The 20,270-nt window shown below is 43.0% G+C and overlaps 1 protein-coding gene across 3 annotated transcripts in view; it reads left to right on the forward strand.

Annotated features, from left to right (window-relative positions):
* The window catches only part of AP2B1 (adaptor related protein complex 2 subunit beta 1), a 134,174-nt gene that overhangs the window by 19,713 nt on the left and 94,191 nt on the right, over nt 1-20,270 (forward strand). For all 3 annotated transcript variants that reach the window (XM_073573646.1, XM_073573650.1, XM_073573655.1), the window contains exons 4-5: nt 14,047-14,182; nt 18,289-18,534. In XM_073573646.1, the coding sequence (XP_073429747.1) occupies nt 14,047-14,182; nt 18,289-18,534 (382 nt within the window). The remainder of the gene's footprint in view (nt 1-14,046; nt 14,183-18,288; nt 18,535-20,270) is intronic.

Genomic DNA, 20,270 nt, shown 5'->3' on the forward strand with positions numbered 1-20,270 from the left:
TTCCTGTAATATCCATGACTTGTTACTTGCCACCCGACCCTTTAAATGGCCCCAAATGAAAACTTCCGGCAATAATGATTTCTCGGCTCATGAACGATCCCTTTCAATTCCTGAATGACGGGCCCTTTCTTTGCTGCTCATTGACATGTAGAGTACGACATGCCTGTCTCCTGACAAAGCCTGTGCAAACATTTGCGTTGAGATGCCAGACGTTCCTGTTTCTCATCTTGAATTTTTTACAGGGCGTTGGAGATGGAGTCTGTGTCCATTTTGATGGTGTCAGTATAAAATGGGCCGACTCAGACTCCTAAAATATATAATAAATTGGGTACAGTAGATCACTGCAAGATGTGCTGTAAATGTTTTCATAATAATTTGGGGAAAGTTATGAAAAGTCCTAAAAATGTCAGTTCTGTTCCTGATCTAAGGATCTCTGCTTTTAGTTAAGATGAATCTGTGCTGCACTTTATGCACATGCTCAGTAGTGAGACAGGGCTGGGGAGTCGGAGGGTTGGTACACCAGTTCCACAGCCCTGATTCATCAGACATTTTTGGATGTCCTGCATCATACCTATCTAGTAATGTTCCTGTACGTTCCAGCTTAGTCTCCAATGACAGAATACACTATTTGGACAGCAGACCTCCAGAATTCTTTATAAACTCAGTCACCTCCTTAAGGACTCGGTCTTTCAATAAGTTTTCACAATGAAAACCTGCTCCTCCACACTATCTACTATATAATCGTCTAATTCTGTCTGTAACGGAAATCCCGCGTCGCTGATTGGTCGCGGGTGGCCACCCGCGACCAATCAGCGGCAGGCGTAGTCCGGCCACAAATTGGCGCAGCATTCGCGCGACGCACGCTACCATCTTCCGAGAGTGACGTCATCTCCGGTCCTTCGCGCTAAGCATTACTGGGACCGGAAGATGCCGGGAGCGTGGAGAGGAGATCGGGGGGCCCTCGGAAGGTGAGAATAACCTTCTTTTTTTAATTTTTTTTTTTTTAATTTTTATTATTTTTTACTTTCTATCTTTTACTATTGATGCTGCATAGGCAGCATCAATAGTAAAAAGTTGATCACAATTGTCAAACACTGTGCTTGACAAGTGTGACCAACCTGTCAATCACATTCCAAGCGATGCTTCAAATCGCTTGGAATGCACTTGAATTCCGCACGCGTTTTTCCCGCGGCGGGAGTTGCTGAAATGCTGCGGAAATTTCCGCAGTATTTCTGCAACGTGGGTACTTAGCCTCAGTGTGACACGCAGCAGCGACCAGGCCCCCGCTGTGAGATCGCTGATCGTGGTGGATCGTCCTGGACCATCTTTTGAACGTCGGTCTCCCGCTGGCCATATTCTAGAATACCTGATGCGTTAGAATCTGGCCACCATCTAGTAATATTAACACATGAAGGAATTTGGCAGGAGTAAAGTGCAGGCACCACACACAACCTACTGATGCTCAGAAAGGCGTACAGCAAGTCTGTCTCGTAGTGGGCGACAAGTCGGCGAGGCCACTTGGCACAAGGATGTTTCTAGTCTTTGAGGTTCATTCTCTCACTTCTCTTGAACCAAAGTAGGTACAGCTCAAACTTCAGTACAGTCGACCGTCTTTTAGATGTTACAGCAATTTTTCCGGGTAAAGTAATGAGTGTTTAATATTGTATAATTGGGATCTAGTGGGTTGCGGCTGTGACTATATAATCTAGCTGTGACCTTTTATACATCTAATGTATGAAAAACCTTTTAGCTATCCACATTTTATATTCTTATAATAAAAGTTAAATTTTTATTCACACTTACTTCTTTCCCTTCCCACTATTCTATAATATTGTACATGAAAATACCTCCTGGTATCAGTATAACTTTGTTAAAAGTATAGTAAATACAGTATATTACAAATCCAGTCCAGGGAACATTAACCCCTTACCGACTGATGACATATAGATGCACCATCGGTCGTGTTCCTGCCTCTGATGTGTGCTCCGACCAGGGCTGTGGAGTCGGTAAGCTAAGCCAAACCTGCGACTCCTCAATTTCCCTTACACCGACTCCACGACTCCGACTCCCACATATACTGCTTATATTTAAGTGAAAATTTTATTGTAGTACAATGTGCACATAAGACATTTAATCATTTTTATGATACAACAATCAAGATATTTAGAACATAATATATATTTATTGGAATACAACTTTAGAACACAAAAAAACTGTAATAAATTGTAAATATGTAATACACTATGTAATATTGATTACATATCTATATCTTGTGTGTGTGTGTGTGTGTGTATATGTATATATATATATATATATATATATATATATCACCCTATGTAATAAACTATGTAAGTGGCAAAAAGCAGTTTTCAACAAAAACATACTAAATAACATTTGTGCAGTCTATGAATTTGTTCTCAAATGGAATTGCCTCCATCAGATCCTCCTTCATAGATGACCTCAAATCTGACCTAATAATTTTAAGGCCAGAGAGCAACCTCTCTACACTAACTTGGGTTGGAGGCAAAGCCGTAACCACATGGGCAACATCTCTAACAATTTCTGGGTATAAAGGAATTGCCTCATGCACAGTCAGATTTGATGAATGGTTGAATTTTTCTATTTCTTTGAGAGCAAGTGAAATATTTTGCTGAAATATGGTCAATCTGCTTGCTATAGGAGACGGAGTGAAATCTTTTTCCTTGCGGCAACGCTTTGCCTGCTCCATGTCATCCAAATACTTGTCAAAGTCAAACTCCTCATCTGATGAGAATGAAGATATGGCAGCAGTAGCACTGTCAGGACCTGAGTCCTCTTGCACCTGGCAGTCCTCCTGTAGGCCACTCATCCTAACTGCTACCTCAGTCAGAGCTCCTTTTTCCTTTAGTAAGCTGTTGATCATCAAGCAGTATACGATGACTTGGGTCCACATAAACAGCTGCCAGAAAAATTTCATTTTCCAATAGCTGTGTCTCTTGCCGTTTCATTGAAGCAGAAATGCCATCTGCGATTAAACCTCTTTGGGACAGGTAAAATAGAAAGTTCTTCCACTCCCTTATGAAAATGCCAGGAGTTAAATCCTCAGCTTGTAATTTTTTAGTCATGGTAAATGGGTGATTAAGCAATTCCTTCAATTCAGCCACCTGTGTCCATTGACCTTCATTTAGGGTTACCTGAGGGTTTGCCATATCTATAAGAAACAGTTTTAGTTCAAGCAATTGCTCAATCATTAAATAAGTGCTGCCCCACCGAGTGGCTTGATCGACAATTGCCCCTTTCCCAGCACGTCTCTTCAAGATGGAATCAATTTTAGGGATTCTGGGGCAATAACCAATTTCCTCACTTTTCCAATCAGATTTCCAGCATGTCCCTCTTGCAGACTATCCCTTATTGCCAGCTGCAGCGTGTGCGCAACTTTCTCACTTTCTCCAGCTCGGGGCCCAGGAATCAGATCCTGTGCAGGGCAGGCACCCCTCCCCCTCCTCTCTCTGGTGAAGAAGACAGGACAGAGGAGGGGAGATTTCCCCCTGCAGTCTGGAGCCGGTGCAGGACGGGAGCACTGCAGCATACAAGTGAGTTTTGATAGGTGCGTGCCCCTGCTTCTAAGGGGGGGGGGGCAGCTGCCCCCCCCCCCCCCCCCTGCCCCTCGCTGGCTACGGCCATGATTCACACACAGCGTTTTTGCGGATCTGTTTTTTGCCGTAAAATGCAGTGACTCTGGGCATCCCAGCAAAGTCCATGGGTTTCAAGATATGGCTGAAACACATTGTTTTGTGAAGATCCGTTTTTGGGCTGAATGAGCATGTCAGTTTGTGTGGCGTTTTTCTAATCTGCTTTTGCTATTGAAAACATTATCTATCAGCTCAAAAACCTTTCAGGTGATGTGGTTTTTTAAAAAGCTGATCTGCTTTTGCAGCTGAAAAACATATCCTAAAAAAACGCAGGAAAAACGCTGTGTGTGAATGTAGCCTTAGATCAGGAATAGAACAGCCATTTATAGGACATTTCATAACTTTCCCAAATTCCTATGAAAAATATTCTGCACATTCTGCATTGAACTACTGTACCCAATTTATTATATATTTTAGGAGTCGGTCCATTTTATACCGACACCAACTCCACCAAAATGACCACCGACTCCACAGCCCTGGCTCCGACACTGAGCTCGCATGTTTTCCTGCACATGATCTGATCAGCTGTCATGTGCATCTAACTTTAACGTGTTAAATGCCACTGTCAGTCTAACAGTGGCATTTAACTTGCGCTTACAGGAAACGTGTCACAAGATGTGCCTCTGCCACGTGATCGTGTGGCGCCGTTGGGATGCCATGACAGCCAAGGGTCTGCAAAAGACCCCGTGCCTGTCTTTGTGAACCTCCTAAGGGGACTGTTGAAGCAAGTGTAAAAAAAAAAAAAATGAAATTCATATTCCCCCCCCTGCCTCATTCAAAATAAAAGCTAAACATTTGGTATTGCTGCTGAAACGCCCGATGTATCAAAATATAAACTATCGTATATTAATCCGATCGGTAAATGGCATAGCGAGGGGGAAAAAAAATCAAAACTTCAAAATTAAGGGTTTTTTTGGCCGCCACAACATTGCAGTGACGAAAAAACAAAACATAATTTCCACCCCAAAATGGTATCAATGAAAAAAATCCGCTCTATGCGCAAACGTTAAGCCCTCACCCAGCTCCAGAAGCCAAAAAAATAAAGACACTACGAGTCTCGGAAAATGACGCAATTTTCTCCTACAAACTTTGGATTTTTTTTTTTCACCACTTAAATAAAAAAAACCTAGACATGTTTGGTGTCTATGAACTTGTAATGACTTGGAGAATCATAATGGCAGGTCAGTTTAGCATTTAGTTAACATCTATAATAATAAATGCCCTAAGCAGCTTCCGGTTGTAACAACTTCCGTCCAGTTGTAACCGGTGACGTCACCGCACACCTTTCCATGTTAACCCTCAACACACCACTCCTCCTCAACACACACACTCCTCTCAGCTTTCACCATCTCCACTCACGTCCACTCACTCTTTCACTCCGTCTCTCATACTCACGCCGTCATCGCCGCTGATCCACGATCCCCGACATCTTCTTCCGCCGGCGCCATCCTGGATCCAGACGTCCTCCACGCCGGCGATATGTTCTTGCGGCGCCGCCATCTTGAGTATCGTGAAATCCCGCGATACTCAAGATGGCGTCGCCGCAAGAGCATGTCGCCAGCGTGGATGCCGTCGGGATCCAAAATGGCGTCGGCGAAATCTCGCGAGATTTCGCCGACGCCATTTTGGAACCTGACGGTATCCACGCCGGCGCCATGTTCTTGCGGCGACGCCATTTTGGATCGGCGAAATCCCGCGATACTCAAGATGGCGTCGCCGCAAGAACATGTCTCCGGCGAGGACGACGTCGGGATCCAAAATGGCGTCGGCGAAAACTCGTGAGATTTCGCCAACGCCATTTTGGATCCCGACGTCCACGCCGGCGACATGTTCTTCCGGCGACGCCATCTTGAGTATCGCGGGATTTCACGATACTCAAGATGGCGTCGCCGCAAGAACATGTCGCCGGCGTGGAAGGACGTCTGGATCCAGGATGGCGCCGGCGGAAGAAGATGTCGGGGATCGTGGAGCAGCGGCGATGACGGCGTGAGTATGAGAGACGGAGTGAGAGAAGGGGTCGTATGTGGAGTGAAGGAGTGAGTGGACGTGAGAGGAGTGTGTGTTGTGGGTTAACATGGCAAGAGGTGTGATGCTATCGCATCGGGCCATAATCTAGTGGTAAATAAGAAGCCCAAAAAACTATTGTGGAATTGCACTTTTTTTTTTTTTTTTTTTTGCAGTTTCACCGCATTTACAGTACAGTACATGGTAAAATCAATGGTGTCGTTCAAAAGTAAAACTCGTCCTGCAAAAAAACAAGCCTTTGCACGATTATATTGACAGAAAAATAAAAAGTTATGGCTCTGGGAAGAAGGGGAGCAAAAAATTCAACTGCAAAAATTCGAAAATTGCCCAGGAGTGAAGAGATAAAAAAAAAAAAAAAAAAAAAAAAAAAAAAGTAAACGTGTTGGGTGCACGGGAAGAATACAACCCTGTATTAATAAAGATAAAAAGACCCCCGAAATGGTACAATCCAGTAAAATGTTTGGTCTACATGAGACCTTCATCAGATGAATGACCATATTGAATGTAGGAAGAAAGTACAAATGGTGCACTGTGTGATAAGGCATTCAGACATTGATAAGAAAAGTTAATTTTTGTGGAGCCCTCACAGATTTGTGCCAATTTGAATTCTAACCATTAAAGCAAATGTCGATAGAGTTGCAGACAGTGCCACGCATTCAGTATTGATAGTGAATGCCATTACTGTTGCAAGCAGTTTATCACAGTAATGGAGTGTAATGTGGCATATGACTTCTGTGTGCATTTTGAATAACTCGCAGTTTGTGATTTCTCTCCAGTTGATCACCATAAAGCGAGCTCTTCACGATGCACACATACAGTCTGTGACACTTGAAAATGCTGCAACTTACAGTTCCACAGCTGGCAAAAGTTGGATCCCCATTCTAGATTCTTAATATCCAGAGTATACTCATTGGATTCATATGCAACCAGCGGGTTTTACAAAGGTTTTAAGTTGTATGTTCTTCTGGAGTCTAATAAAATTGGATTTTTTAAAAAATGGATACTAATTCCGGGATACAACTCATACAACTAAAACAGAAGCGCAAGTTGTGGCAGTATGGAACTGTTCGCAGTATGTTTGTTCACTGTGTTGTCCATATATGTTTGGGAAATGCTCAGGCATATACTGTAATCTCCTAATGTAAGCTTCTATGTACGCATCATATACCATTTTCATAATATTAAATTGTGCTCCGATTATTTATATATTGTGTTTGTGCGCTTCTCACAAAATTAAAATATCAAAAAGTTAATCTATTTCAGTTCTTCAATACAAAAAGTGAAACTCGTATAGAGTCATTACAGAGTGATCTATTAAAAGTATTTATGAAAACGCAAAAGTCATTATCTCAGTAAATTAGAATAATTAACAAAAACACCTGCAAAGACTTCCTAAGCATTCAAAAAGGGTCCTTATTCTGTTTCAGTAGGCTACACAATCATGGGGAAGACTGCTGACTTGACAGATGTCCAGAAGGCAGATATTGACACACTCCACAAGGAGGGCAAGCCACAAAAGGTCATTGCTAAAGAAGCTGGTTGTTCAGAGTGCTGTATCCAAGCGTATTAATGGAAAGTTGATTGGAAGGAAAAAGTGTGGTAGAAAAATGTGCACAAGCAAGTTGGATAACTGCAGCCATGAAAGGATTAAGAAAAGGCCATTCAGAAAGGTAGGGGAGAGTCACAAGGAGTGGACTGTTGCTGGAGTCATTGCTTCAAGACACAGACATATCCAGGACATGGGCTACATGTCCTTGTTTCAAAGCCACTCATGACCAATAGACAACACCAGAAGTGTCTTACCTGGGCCAAGGAGAAAAAGAACTGGACTGTTAGCTCAGTGGTCCAAGGTGTTTTCAGTTTAAAGTAAATTTTGCATTTCACTTGGAAATCGAGGTCCCAGAGTCTGGAGAAACAGTGGAGAGCCACACAATCCAAGCTGCTTGAGGTCTAGTGTGACGTTTCCACAATCAGTGATGGTTTGGGGAGTCATGTCTTCTGCTGGTGTTGGGTACACTGTGTTTTATCAACATCAAAGTCAGCGCAGCCGTCTACCAGGAAATTTTAGAGGACTTCTTGCTTCCCTCTGCCAACAAGCTTTTTAGAGATGGAAATGTCATTCTCCAGCAGGACTTGGCACCTGTCCACATTGCTAAAAGTACCAAAATCTGGTTTAAAAACAACAGTATCATTGTGCTTGATTGGCCAGCAAACTCGCCTGGCCTTAACCACATAGAGAATCTATGGGGTATTGTCAAGAGGAAGATGAGACACCAGACCCCACAATGCAGATTAGCTGAAGGCTGCTATCAAAGCAACCTGGGCTTCCATAACACCTCAGCAGTGCCAAAGGCTTGTCGCCTCCATGCCACATCGCATTGATGCAGTAATTGAGCAGTGCATTTACTGAACATACATTTCAGTAGGCCAACATTTCGGATTTTAAAATCATTTTTCAAGCTGGTGTTATAAAGTATTCTAATTTACTGAGATAATGACTTTTGGGTTTTCATTGGCTGTAAGCCATAATCATCAACATTCACAGAAATAAACACTTGAAATAGATCACTCTATTTGTAATGACTCTACAGTTGTGCTCAAAAATTTACATACACCGGCAGAATTTTTTGCTTCCTTGGCCTTTTTTCCAGAGAATATGAATAACACCAAAACTTTTTATCCACGCACGGTTAGTGGTTGGGTGAAGCCATTTATTAACTACTATGTTGTCAACCTATAGGGTCAACATGGTGAACAATAGCCCATAAGGGCTATTTAAAAAAACACCTTATTGAAAACCATCATGGTGTTCTGCCTTCTTTTTTGATGGAAAATATATATAATATATAATATTTATTTGTAAAATAATATGTAGTGTCCGCTAGGGGGCTCTGTATGGGTGTCCCAGGACGGGCGTATAGTCATATTCAGGGTGGTAATAGGAGCAGGGTCCTAAATGACTGTTATGTATCCCAAGGTGGCTACTGCTAATGTTCTGTGCCAGTGTGTTAGGGAAGCCTTTAGGTGGTTGGTGAGACGGGTGGGACCAACCACCTACAAATCCACCCAGGGGCGTGTGTCTAAAACACCCATAGTGAACAGTATGTGTGTGAATGGTTGTAGGACCTGCGATGAGGTCATAGCCATGTGATCTGGTGGGCGTGGCTATGGACCATATAAGGAGACCAGGGTAGGTCACATGAGTGAATGCCTGGACCCGGTTGGTCCGTATGGAAGGTCTCGTCTGGTTGACTTGCTGGAAGATGCGGCTGCCTTCCTGAGTGCACGTGTGGATTCTGTGTGTGATGGCGACGTGTGTCTGACAGTTCCTGGAGAGAACAGACGTCTGCAGTGTGAAGCAGCTAAGAGGTAACCTGGACACGGGAGTGTAATTGAGAGACTGTATAGCCTATTGGCTATTGCTGATGAAGCACAGCCTGTGTGACCACAGGGTTGACAGAGCGGAGCTCTGTCATGAATGTTCTGCTGCTTTGATGTGAAAAGCCTGTTGCTGCTTTGGTTTATGATGATGAATAAACCGCATGGACTATGTTAATGTTTTATGAAAAAGTCGTACTGGACCTGGTTATTTGGCTGCCAAGCGAGTATCCCCAACCCGAATAAAAAGCGCTACCTTACTATGTGTATTTGTATGTATGTGTGTGTATCTCTATATCTCTAATCTCTATCTTTTCCACAAAACAAGTTTATAAACTACCGTTCAAAAGTTTAGGGACACTTAGAGTGCCTTATATTTGAAAGGAGAGCACAGTTTTTTCCAATGAAGCTAACATTAAATGATTCAGAAATACACTCTAGTTAATGTGTTAAATGACTATTCTAGCTGCAAACGTCTGGTTTGTAGTACAAGATCATCATAGGTGTATAGAGGCCCATTTCCAACAACCATCATTACAGTGTTCTTATGGTACTTTGTGTTTGCTAACTGTGTAAGAAGGCTAATGGATGTTTAGAATACTCTTGAAAACCCTTGTGCAAGTATGTTAGCACAGCTGAAAACAGTTTGGCTGATTAGAGAAGCTATAAACCTGACCTTCCTTTTGAGCTAGTTGAGAATCTGGAGCATTACATTTGTTGACTCCATTAAACTCTCAAAATGGCCAGAAAAAAAGACCTTTCATGTGAAACTCAACAGTCTATTTTTGTTCTTAGACATGAAGGCTATTCGATGCGAGAAATTGCCAAGAAACTGAAGATTTCCTACAACAGTGTGTACTACTCTCTTCAGAGGAGAGCACAAACAGGCTCTAACCAGAGTAGAAAGAGAAATTGGAGTCCCTGCTGCACAACTAAGCAACAAGACAAGTACATTAGAGTCTGTAGTTTGAGAAATCGACGCCTCACAGGTCCTGAACTGGCAGCTTCATTAAAAAGTACAAGCAAAACGCCAGTGTCAAAGTCTACAGTGAAGAGGCAACTCCGGGATGCTAGCCTTCAGAGTGGCAATGAGAAAGCCATAGCTGAGACTGGCTAATAAAAGGAAAAGATTAATATGGGCAAAAGAACACAGACATTGGATAGAGGAATATTGGAAACAGTATTATGGACAGACGAATCCAAGTTTGAGGTGTTTGGATCACACAGAAGAACATTTGTGAGGCGCAGAACAACTGAAAGGATGCTGGAAGAGTGACTGACGCCATCTGTCAAGCATGGTGGAGGTAATGTGATGGTCTTGGGTTGCTTTGGTGCTGGTAAAGTGGGATATTTGAATAAGGAAGGCTATCACTCCATTTTGCAACGCCTTGCCTTACCCTGTGGACAGAGCTTGATTGGAGCCAATTTCATCCTACAACAGGACAATGACCCAAAGCATACCTCCAAATTATGCAAGAACTATTTAGGGAAGAAGCAGGCAGCTGGTATTCTGTCTGTAATGGAGTGGCCAGCGCAGTCACCGGATCCAGGATATCTATAAACAGAAAGATAGTGAGGAAACACTTAGCTAACCTAAATGAATTCAAGTCTCTAGGTCCAGATGAATTACACCCCAGAGTACTGAAGGAGATAGCAGAAGAAATTTTTGAACCCCTCTCCATAATCTTTGAAAATTCTTGTAGAACAGGAGAAGTCCCAGAAGACTGGAGAAGAGCAAATGTTGTTCCTATCTTCAAAAAGGGGAAGAAGGTGGACCCAGGCAACTATAGGCCGGTGAGTCTGACTTCTATACCAGGAAAGATCTTTGAACAAATTATTAAACAACATGTATGTCAGTACCTGGATAAGAATGAAGTGATTAACCAGAGTCAGCATGGGTTTGTAACTTATAAGTTATGTCAGACTAACTTAATTTTCTTCTGTGACGGAATCACTGATTGGGTGGATCAAGGAAATGCTGTAGATATAGTATATCTTGACTTCAGCAAAGCATTTGACAAAGTATCTCATACAATCCTTATTGAAAAAATGACTAAGTATGGAATGGACAAGGCAACTGTTAGGTGGAATCATAACTGGCTTAGTGATCGGACCCAAAGAGTGGTCGTAAATGGCTGCACATCCAGTTGGAAGAATGTCTCAAGTGGGGTACCACAGGGCTCTGTCCTGGGCCCTGTATTGTTCAACATCTTTATCAACGATTTAGATGAAGGAATTGAGGGTAAACTGATTAAATTTGCTGATAACACAAAGCTAGGAGGGATTGCTAATACTAGAGAAGAGAGAGAGGATTCAAAAAGATATAAATAAACTGGAGCAGTGGGCAGGAACTAACAGAATGGTTTTTAACAGGGAAAAATGCAAAGTACTACATCTGGGCAATAAAAATGAAAAAAGCATATACAGAATGGGAGGAATAGGGCTAAGCAACAGCACATGTGAAAAAGACTTGGGTATACTGATAGATCACAGACTGAATATGAGTCAACAGTGTGATGCAGCAGCAAAAAATGCAAATGCAATTCTAGGTTGTATTAACAGAAGCATACAGTCTAGATCACGTGAAGTCATTATTTCCCTCTACTCTTCTTTGGTCAGACCTCATCTGGAATATTGTGTCCAGTTTTGGGCACCACATTTTAAAAGACATCAACAAACTGGAGCAAGTTCAGAAAAGAGCGACCAGAATGGTGACCGGTCTGCAAACCCTGTCTTATGAGGAAAGGTTGCAGGATTTGGGAATGTTTAGCTTGCAAAAGAGAAGACTGAGAGGAGACTTACTAGCTGTCTACAAATATCTAAAGGGCTGTTACATTGTAGAAGGATCTTCTTTATTCTTATTTGCACAAGGAAAGACTAGAAGCAATGGGATGAAACTGAATGGGAGGAGACACAGATTGGATATTAGAAAAAACTTTTTGAAAGAGTGATCAATGAGTGGAACAGGCTGCCACGGGAGGTGGTGAGTTCTCCTTCAATGGAAGTCTTCAAACAGAGGCTGGACAGACATCTGAGTGGGATGATTTAGCGAATCCTGCTTTGAGCAGGGGGTTGGACCAGATGGCCCAGGAGGTCCCTTCCAACTCTACAATTCTATGATTCTATCTCAACCCCATTGAGCTGTTGTGGGAGCAGCTTGACCGTATGGTACTCAAAAAGTGCCCATCAAGCCAAACCAACTTGTGGGAGTGGCTTCTGGAAGCATGGGGTGAAATTTCTCCAGATTACCTCAGCAAATTAACTGCTAGAATGCCAAAGGTCTGCAATGCTGGATTTGTTGCAAAGGGAGCATTCTTTGATGAAAGCAAAGAGAAAATTATTATTTCAAATAAAAATCTTTTTTTTCGAACCTTGCCAATGTCTGGACTAGATTTAAATTAATTTGGCAACTCATTTGATTAATAAAAGTATGAGTTTTCATGGAAAAACACAAAGTTGTCTGGGTGACCCCAAACTTTTGAACGGTAGTGTATATCATATTTTTTTTTTTTTTTTTTTTTTTGTGGCTGTATAGAAATGTTTGCTGTATGTTTGTTCACTATGTATAAAATAAAATGTATTCTAATTAATAAATCTAATAAAAAAATATATATATTTTTATGGGAGTGGGACCTTATTTTTCTCCATATCCTTCTTCATGTTGGTTTACCTGCAGGTGCCACTAGAGGGAGCTTAAAGCTCACTGTAATGCAATGAGCTCCATAAATGCAAGAAAATCCAATAAGTGCTATTTCCGTGTTTTATAATCAAATCCTTTTTTGGTTGGAAATTCCGAGCAGACTGGTTTTTGTTTTTTTTAATACAGCGCTTCAAAATGATTTGAAAAAACATGTGATAGTCTTGCTTTAGTGATGGCTGCGAATAGCCAGCAAGCTGTATTATGTTTTTTCAAGTCATTTTGAAGCTCTGTATTTCTGTATTAAAAAAACAAAAACCAGTCTGCTCGGAATTTTCAACCAAAAAAGGATTTGATTATAAAACCTGGAAATATCACTTATTGGATTTCCTTGCATTTACGGGAGTTTGCATTGTGCCCTGGGTTGCTAGTCCCCACTATGAGCCATCCTACTGGAGGCTGAGGTCCCAAGTTCCAGCCGGACTGATATGTTCACAAATGTGCTGACAGTGGCAAGGAAGAAAGGCAGAGATCAACTTTGCTTACAAAAATGCATATAAGTAGATGAGTCTTTTGCAGTTGTGCACACTTGTATATTTATTGTATTCGTAATTTTATATACTGGACTTGAATGAATCAGAGCCTGAAATATGACTAGCACAAGTCTTCATCTCTTTTACACCGTGCATTGTACTGCATAGAAGTGTACACAGTGCATTATCCCTCATAAATAAAGAGGTTCTCTTCATATCGTATGTAGACCTTGCCTTGCTTTATTTAGGGCTGGGCATAAGCCAGGCATGGTGTGTGCATCGTCTTGAATAGATTGCCAACAAGGACCCCTGTTGCACCACCCCATATGGTTCTGAAAGGTATTTTCTTGAGTTTGTAGAATACTGGGTGAAGACCTTCTGGCTATACGACTAGAGAGGAACATTTTAGTCCCACAAGGCTCCTGATGTTCTCAGCTTGATGACATTTAAACTGTAGAACTTGGGCAGTGCTACAGTTTGGGCTTGCTTACCTCCCCTTGCAAAGCACTAACCTGTTGTCTGGAGCGCTGGTTAGTGTCTTCTCCTCAGCTGCTGGGACCTGCCCTTCTACAGGTATAGGGAGTGACCACTCTGCTACTCTGCTAAGCATTCACCCAAAAATGCTCATATAAACAGAGAAAATGAGACTAAAAAAAGTGAATCTTCATCTTTTACCAAGGTGTTTTTAGGTCCAAAATTTGTTGCGGACTATTTTCTTAACTATAGGAGATCCATTTTTTTCTGATTTAGCACTCTGAAACCCCATGCCTGGACTTGATATTTTTCTTTTCTTTTACGACAGCTCCTTGTTTCCAGATGTGGTGAATTGTATGCAAACCGATAACCTAGAGCTGAAGAAACTTGTGTACCTCTACCTGATGAACTATGCCAAGAGCCAGCCAGACATGGCTATCATGGCTGTGAACAGCTTTGTTAAGGTAGCTTTCTCTTTCAGCTATATAGAACCTTTTTTTTGATACTTCTGTCATATTAATGGGGTTGCCCTCTAGTAAGACAACCCTTTCTCAACCCTTATACCCCCCCCACACACGTAAAATAATCATACTTGTACTCCCCTCTGGTATGGGTGGCTTTCCAGTGGTGTTGGCAGTAGCTCTCCCGTGATGTTGTGTGACCGCTGCAGCCAATCATCGCTGGCTTCGCTTTCCCCTCCTTCAAACAAATCACACATTCAGAGGAAGTGAGAGCTGCAGCTGCTCTCACTTTCTCCAGATGTCCATTACATTTGTAAGGGAAGAGCGTGAAGCCACTTTTAATTGGCCGTTGGGATCGTGTGATGTTACAATTATGTCACTCACCCCCTGGTTGACCTCGTTGGAATAGCGCCTGCGCTGGTTGTGACTGTAAGTATTTTACTGGGGAGGAAACCGGAATTGAGAATGGGGTGTACGAGTAGTGGACAATGCCTTTTTTAAATGATTTTCATCAAGCTTACTTTAATATTTTATGTACAGATTGAGGCGCATTTCTCAATATTGTCTCATTTTTAGCACTGTGTCGCACATTTTCACAAACCATGCTATTCTTCACCAAAGCCATGCTTCCTTGTCAGAGAGTGTGCTGAAAGTGTCTAAAACACATAATGAATAAAGCTCAAGTCATGAAAGTCAGTTCTTCGTGCATTGATTCAGAGCTCTGGCACATACACCTTATTTTTCGGACTTTAAGGCTGTGTGCACACGCTGCGGATTTTGCTGCGGTTCCGCAGCGGTTTTGGCCGCTGCGGACCCGCAGCAGTTTCTGCTGCGGTGTACAGTACCATGATTCCCTATGGGAATCAAAAACCGCAATGCAGACGGTGCGGAATTTTCCGCGCGGATTATCTGCGGTTTTCAATCCGCAGAAAGAATTGACATGTCAATTCTTTCTGCGGATTCCGCTGCGGTTTGCCATCTCCTCCATTGAGGAGATGAAAAACCGCAGGGCAAAACCGCAGAGCAATCCGCAGGTAAAACCGCAGGTCTTTTGACCTGCGGTTTCACCTGCGGATTTTATAAAATCCGCGCGGATGAATCCGCACCTAATCCGCAGCGTGTGCACACAGCCTGAGACGCACCTAAGTTTTAGAGGAGGGAAAAAATTAAAGCAAAAAAAATGTGGTCATGCCATTGTTATAGGGGTAATGTGCCTCAATTCTGGTGTATACTTGGTGCCACCATCCCCATTCTCCTATAGATGGCCCACATCATGTTGTACACATAAAAAACAAAAAAGCGATTCTACCTACCTTCCCTCTGCTCCCTCACAGCGCTGTGCCCTGTGCTTATGCCAGCACATGACGGCACTGCCATGTGTTACATGCCGAGGTAAGCTGCCCGAGTACTCTGCTCTCCACACCTGGGATTATGGCAGCAGTGAATATTCATTCTCTTTAATAGCAGGCACCGTTTTATCCGCAGCGGCGGGGTGATCACATGTGCCCACTATTAAGAGCGAGAAGCCCATAGTCCTTCCCTTTTGTCAGCTTCAGTGCATAGAGGTGGGAGGGACTATGGGCACGGGGAGCAGTGAAAATGACTGTTCTTTTACAGCGAGCACAGTGACCTGCAACTCCGCGCCGCTGCTGTTGCTACCACCATCACCCCCACCTCAATGCACAGCCACACTGTAAGGTACGTCCTGACTACAAGACGCACCCCACACTTTCCTCCAAAATTTTAGAACAAAAACGTGCCTCTTTGAACTCCTTAAACAGTGACTTAATAAATTTCCCTCATTAAAACTTGATAAACAACAAAAGCAAATAAGAGTAATTACCCTTGCTGAGAGCACCCATATTTCCCAAACGTCTCTAATAAGCACATGTATTGTCCTAATTTAATGTCCCGTTTTCCATGGTTTTGTATACATGGCAGCTAAAATTGGGGTGAAGGGAGCACATAGCTTTACTACTAAGATAAAGTGGTTTTCTAGGATGAAAAACATCTGACTGGAGGATGGTGAACTGTGACAGTGTGGAATGCGCACACTGTTGCGATTTCCCTGCATTTGCTCGAACAGGTGGTCACATGACTGCATGAATGTGATTTTTACATTTGTAGTCACATGCCAGGTATATTGTCATGTGGTTCTCTCAATGTTCCACTGAGAATACTTGGAAACAGGGCTGTGGAGTCGGTAAGCCAAACCTGCGACTCCGACTCCTCAATTTCCCTTACACCGACTCCAACTCCGACTCCACGACTCCGACACCGACTCCCACACATATTGCTTATATTTAAGTGAAAAATTTATTGTAGTACAATGTGAACCTCAGACATTTAATCATTTTTATGATCCAATAATCAAGATATTTATATAGAACAGAATATATATTGGTGTACTACCCAGTTTTCATTCTTTTTGGTACAGATACGATATGGATAGACAGATAAGGATAAATGGATATATAGATAGAGCAGATTTCTAATCTGCTTTTGCTATTGAAAACATTATCTATGAGCTCAAAAACCTTTCAGGTGATGCAGTTTTTTAAAAAGATGATCTGCTTTTGCAGCTGAAAAACGTATCCTCAAAAAACACTGGAAAAACGCTGTGTGTGAATGTAGCCTTAGATCAGGAATAGAACAGCCATTTATAGGACATTTCATAACTTTCCCAAATTCCTATGAAAAAATATTCAGCACATCCTGCATTGAATTACTGTACCCAATTTATTATATATTTTAGGAGTCGGTCCATTTTATACCGACTTCGACTCCGACTCCACCAAAATGAGCACCGACTCCGACTCCACGACTCCGACTCCACAGCCCTGCTTGGAAATTGTGACAGTGTGCTCTCTGCACATTGTCAAGATTTGGCAGTCTCCATTCACAAAGAGTAACTGCAGACTTTTCTTCTCAGCCTGGAAAACCCCTTTATAATGTACCTTTTAAGCTTTTAAGATTATTTATTTTTTTTAAATGTGTAAGGTGTTTAAATATCCTGCAGTTCGGCAGGGGCCCATTCCTGAGACCTCCAGTGATCATTCAAAAGTGTGTTTAGCTGTGTGCTGCTTGACTCCTGCATGAGCGCTGGCATGGAGTGTTGCGGGCGTTCATAGAATTTTGAGTATTTGTTGGGGCGCTCAGGACCTAACCCTCAGTGATCTGCAGGCTTTTCAGCACATGCCACCATATTAGAAAACATGTTGGCACATTTAAAAGTGGCTGGCCTGGCTTTGCTCAATTTTTCATCTAGAGGTGGGCAGTGCTGACGATTTTGCGTTCACGCACATCTCTTGGAATGCATGCCCGATTGGTAGGTGTCATACACGTGTCCTATAGTTCATCATGCGTGACACCGGTGGATCGTACATGTGATGTCCTCTGCATTGCAGTGGTAATAAAAGATGGTTTCCTTGCCGCTTGGATGCCTCCTCAGCATTAGTTGGTGCCCTAGCCATTATGTAAGCAGTGTTTGAATGGACCTCAGTCAAAGCTTGGGGGGCAACAATGACTAGTCCCCACTGCAACACCTTGCCACTTGACCGAAAAAACATTATATGGCTATGTTACATGTTTTTTTCCCTGCATTATAACACTAAATACCGGGGAATGTTGAGCACCGTTTTACTGTACAGTATAGCGGCATGCCCCGTTTTAGATAAACAAATGGCACTTCACATGTTGCCTTTTAAATGTACCCTGTAGTAAAGATTTCCAAAAGGGGGACTGCCATCTAATGTGGATATATATTCTACATAACAAGGACCTGTTAAAGTTGGATTGAGGGGCCAAACCATTCGGTGTTACTTGGTCATGTCTTGTGTGACCCTCGGTATGGATCTTTGTCTGTGCCCAAAATGTGACTTTTTTCCATTCCTTGCCCGGAGTAAAGTTTCTGGTGGATTTTTATCACATAAAGTGAGATTTTGAAGAATTATTCAACATTTCGCTTACAGGTGCAAAAAAGGGGTAAAAGGAAAAAAAAAGCCACTTAAAAATGCGCATGTTGAATCCTGGGATCAATGTTTCTATATAATCAATTTTACAGAATAGTTCTTATAATGACACAATTGTTTTTTGTTTTTTTTCTCTAGGATTGTGAGGACCCTAATCCTTTGATCCGGGCTTTGGCTGTTCGTACCATGGGCTGTATCCGTGTAGATAAGATCACAGAGTACCTTTGCGAGCCCTTGCGCAAGTGCCTAAAGGATGAAGATCCATATGTGCGCAAGACGGCAGCGGTGTGTGTTGCCAAGCTTCATGACATCAATGCACAGATGGTGGAAGATCAAGGCTTCCTGGACTCGTTGCGTGATCTCATAGCTGACTCTAACCCAATGGTAAGATCTGCAAGAAGCTTAAATTATTGACTAACATGAAGTTATTAATGATCACAAGGTTGTGCCACATGCTTTTTTTTTGCTTTCTTTGAATACTAGATTTGGGATGGGGCAAGGTTTTTTTTTTTTTGTTTGTTTGTTTTTTTGTAGATGTTCTTCATTTTCCTTCCCATTTCTCCATGCTGGACCAGCTGGCTACCCTACTAGATAGCTGACGTACCTCTGCCACCTCCTACAGCTTTAGTTCCAGCTTCCTCCCTTTCCTCTCATGGATTTCAGTTGGGTTTTCAGAGTTAATATGATTTGTTCTGCAAAGATATGTGAATGTCAATGGTCCGTGGTGTCCCATTGGCTTTCGAAAGTGTTTTTTTTTTTTTTTTTCTAAGGAGGAATGGATTTTCTATAAATTGAACAAATCCATCAAGTAGGAAAGGCCTTACAGAGAACCTGTTGGCTGTTTCATGCAGTCCAAACCACAGGCAGCCTGAAAGCTAGAAATGGCCCTGTGAGAATCATGTGGGAATAGTGGATGAGGGCAGGTATATCTCGCCCGGATACCTTTCCTATGTGGCCTAGTCTGGTCAGTATCTCACCTGGTGACTAATAAATAATGGGAGGCGGATATAAAAGGATGCTAGGTGGTTGTGTGAGTGTCTCAGCCTGGGAACACAGAGAGCCTGTCTGTGTGAGAGAGACACGTGAGTGAAAGCAGTGCCCACTGCAACTGTGGTTTGGCTGAACGGGAGAAGCCCGCCAGTTGGTAGTTAGGTTGTACCTTGTTTAGTTAGTGCCGGACAGGCAAGGATTTGATTTATGTTTTATTTCCTTTATGCATTGCTTTCACCTTTAATAAACCTGACCCAGTGTCAGTTATACCCGAATCCCGGCGGTGCGCCTGAGTTTCATGCTGAACGCACGTGACCTTTGACCCCAGCAAAGGCGATCCCGGAGTGTTTTATCACATTGTGGTGGAGAACGCGGGCATCACGTTGGAAGCATGAGCATGGAGGACGTGGTGAAAGCGCTTGTACAGTCCACCGCCGTCCAGCAAGAAGCTAATCGGGTGATGATGGCCCAGCTGAAGGAGTTGGTGGACATGACAGCTACCGATCGTTCGCTTCTCCAGCAGGTGGCGCAGTGCCTGGCAAGCTTACGTGAGGTTAACCTGGAAGCCGAGTAGAGAGTGATTCACGTGAGTCGGTACTGGCAGAAGATGACGACCCAACATGACATGTCGAGGCATACCTGACCACGTTTGAACGGACGGCGGTGCGAGAAAAATGGCCGAAGGCACGATGGGCCGGCCTGATTGCCCCGTTTCTTTCCGGTGAGGCCCAAAAGGCTTATGACTTAGAACCTGAAGCCGCACAGGACTTTGACAATCTGAAAGCCGAGATCTTGGCCCGGCTGGGAGTGACGACCGCTGTCCGTGCACAGAGAGTGCATCAATGGACTTATCAGCCGGATAAACCTCGACGGTCACAGATGTTCGACCTGATCCACGTGACGAAGAAGTGACTACAACCCGAGGTGTTGACAGCGCCAGAGATAATCCAGAGAGTCGTCATGGACAAGTACCTGAGAGCTCTACCGCCAGCCCTGAGGAAGTGGGTAAGCAATGGAAATCCTACGACGGCAGATCAACTGGTGGATCTGGTTGAACGTTACTCCGTGGCGGAAGGACTCTGAGATGACGCTACCCCACCTCGTTCTTCATCGTCTCCACGTGGAACCGG

The sequence above is a fragment of the Dendrobates tinctorius genome, unplaced genomic scaffold (genome assembly GCF_039654945.1).
Source record: "Dendrobates tinctorius isolate UK_male_01 unplaced genomic scaffold, ASM3965494v1 ptg000007l, whole genome shotgun sequence".
NCBI lineage: Eukaryota > Metazoa > Chordata > Amphibia > Anura > Dendrobatidae > Dendrobates > Dendrobates tinctorius.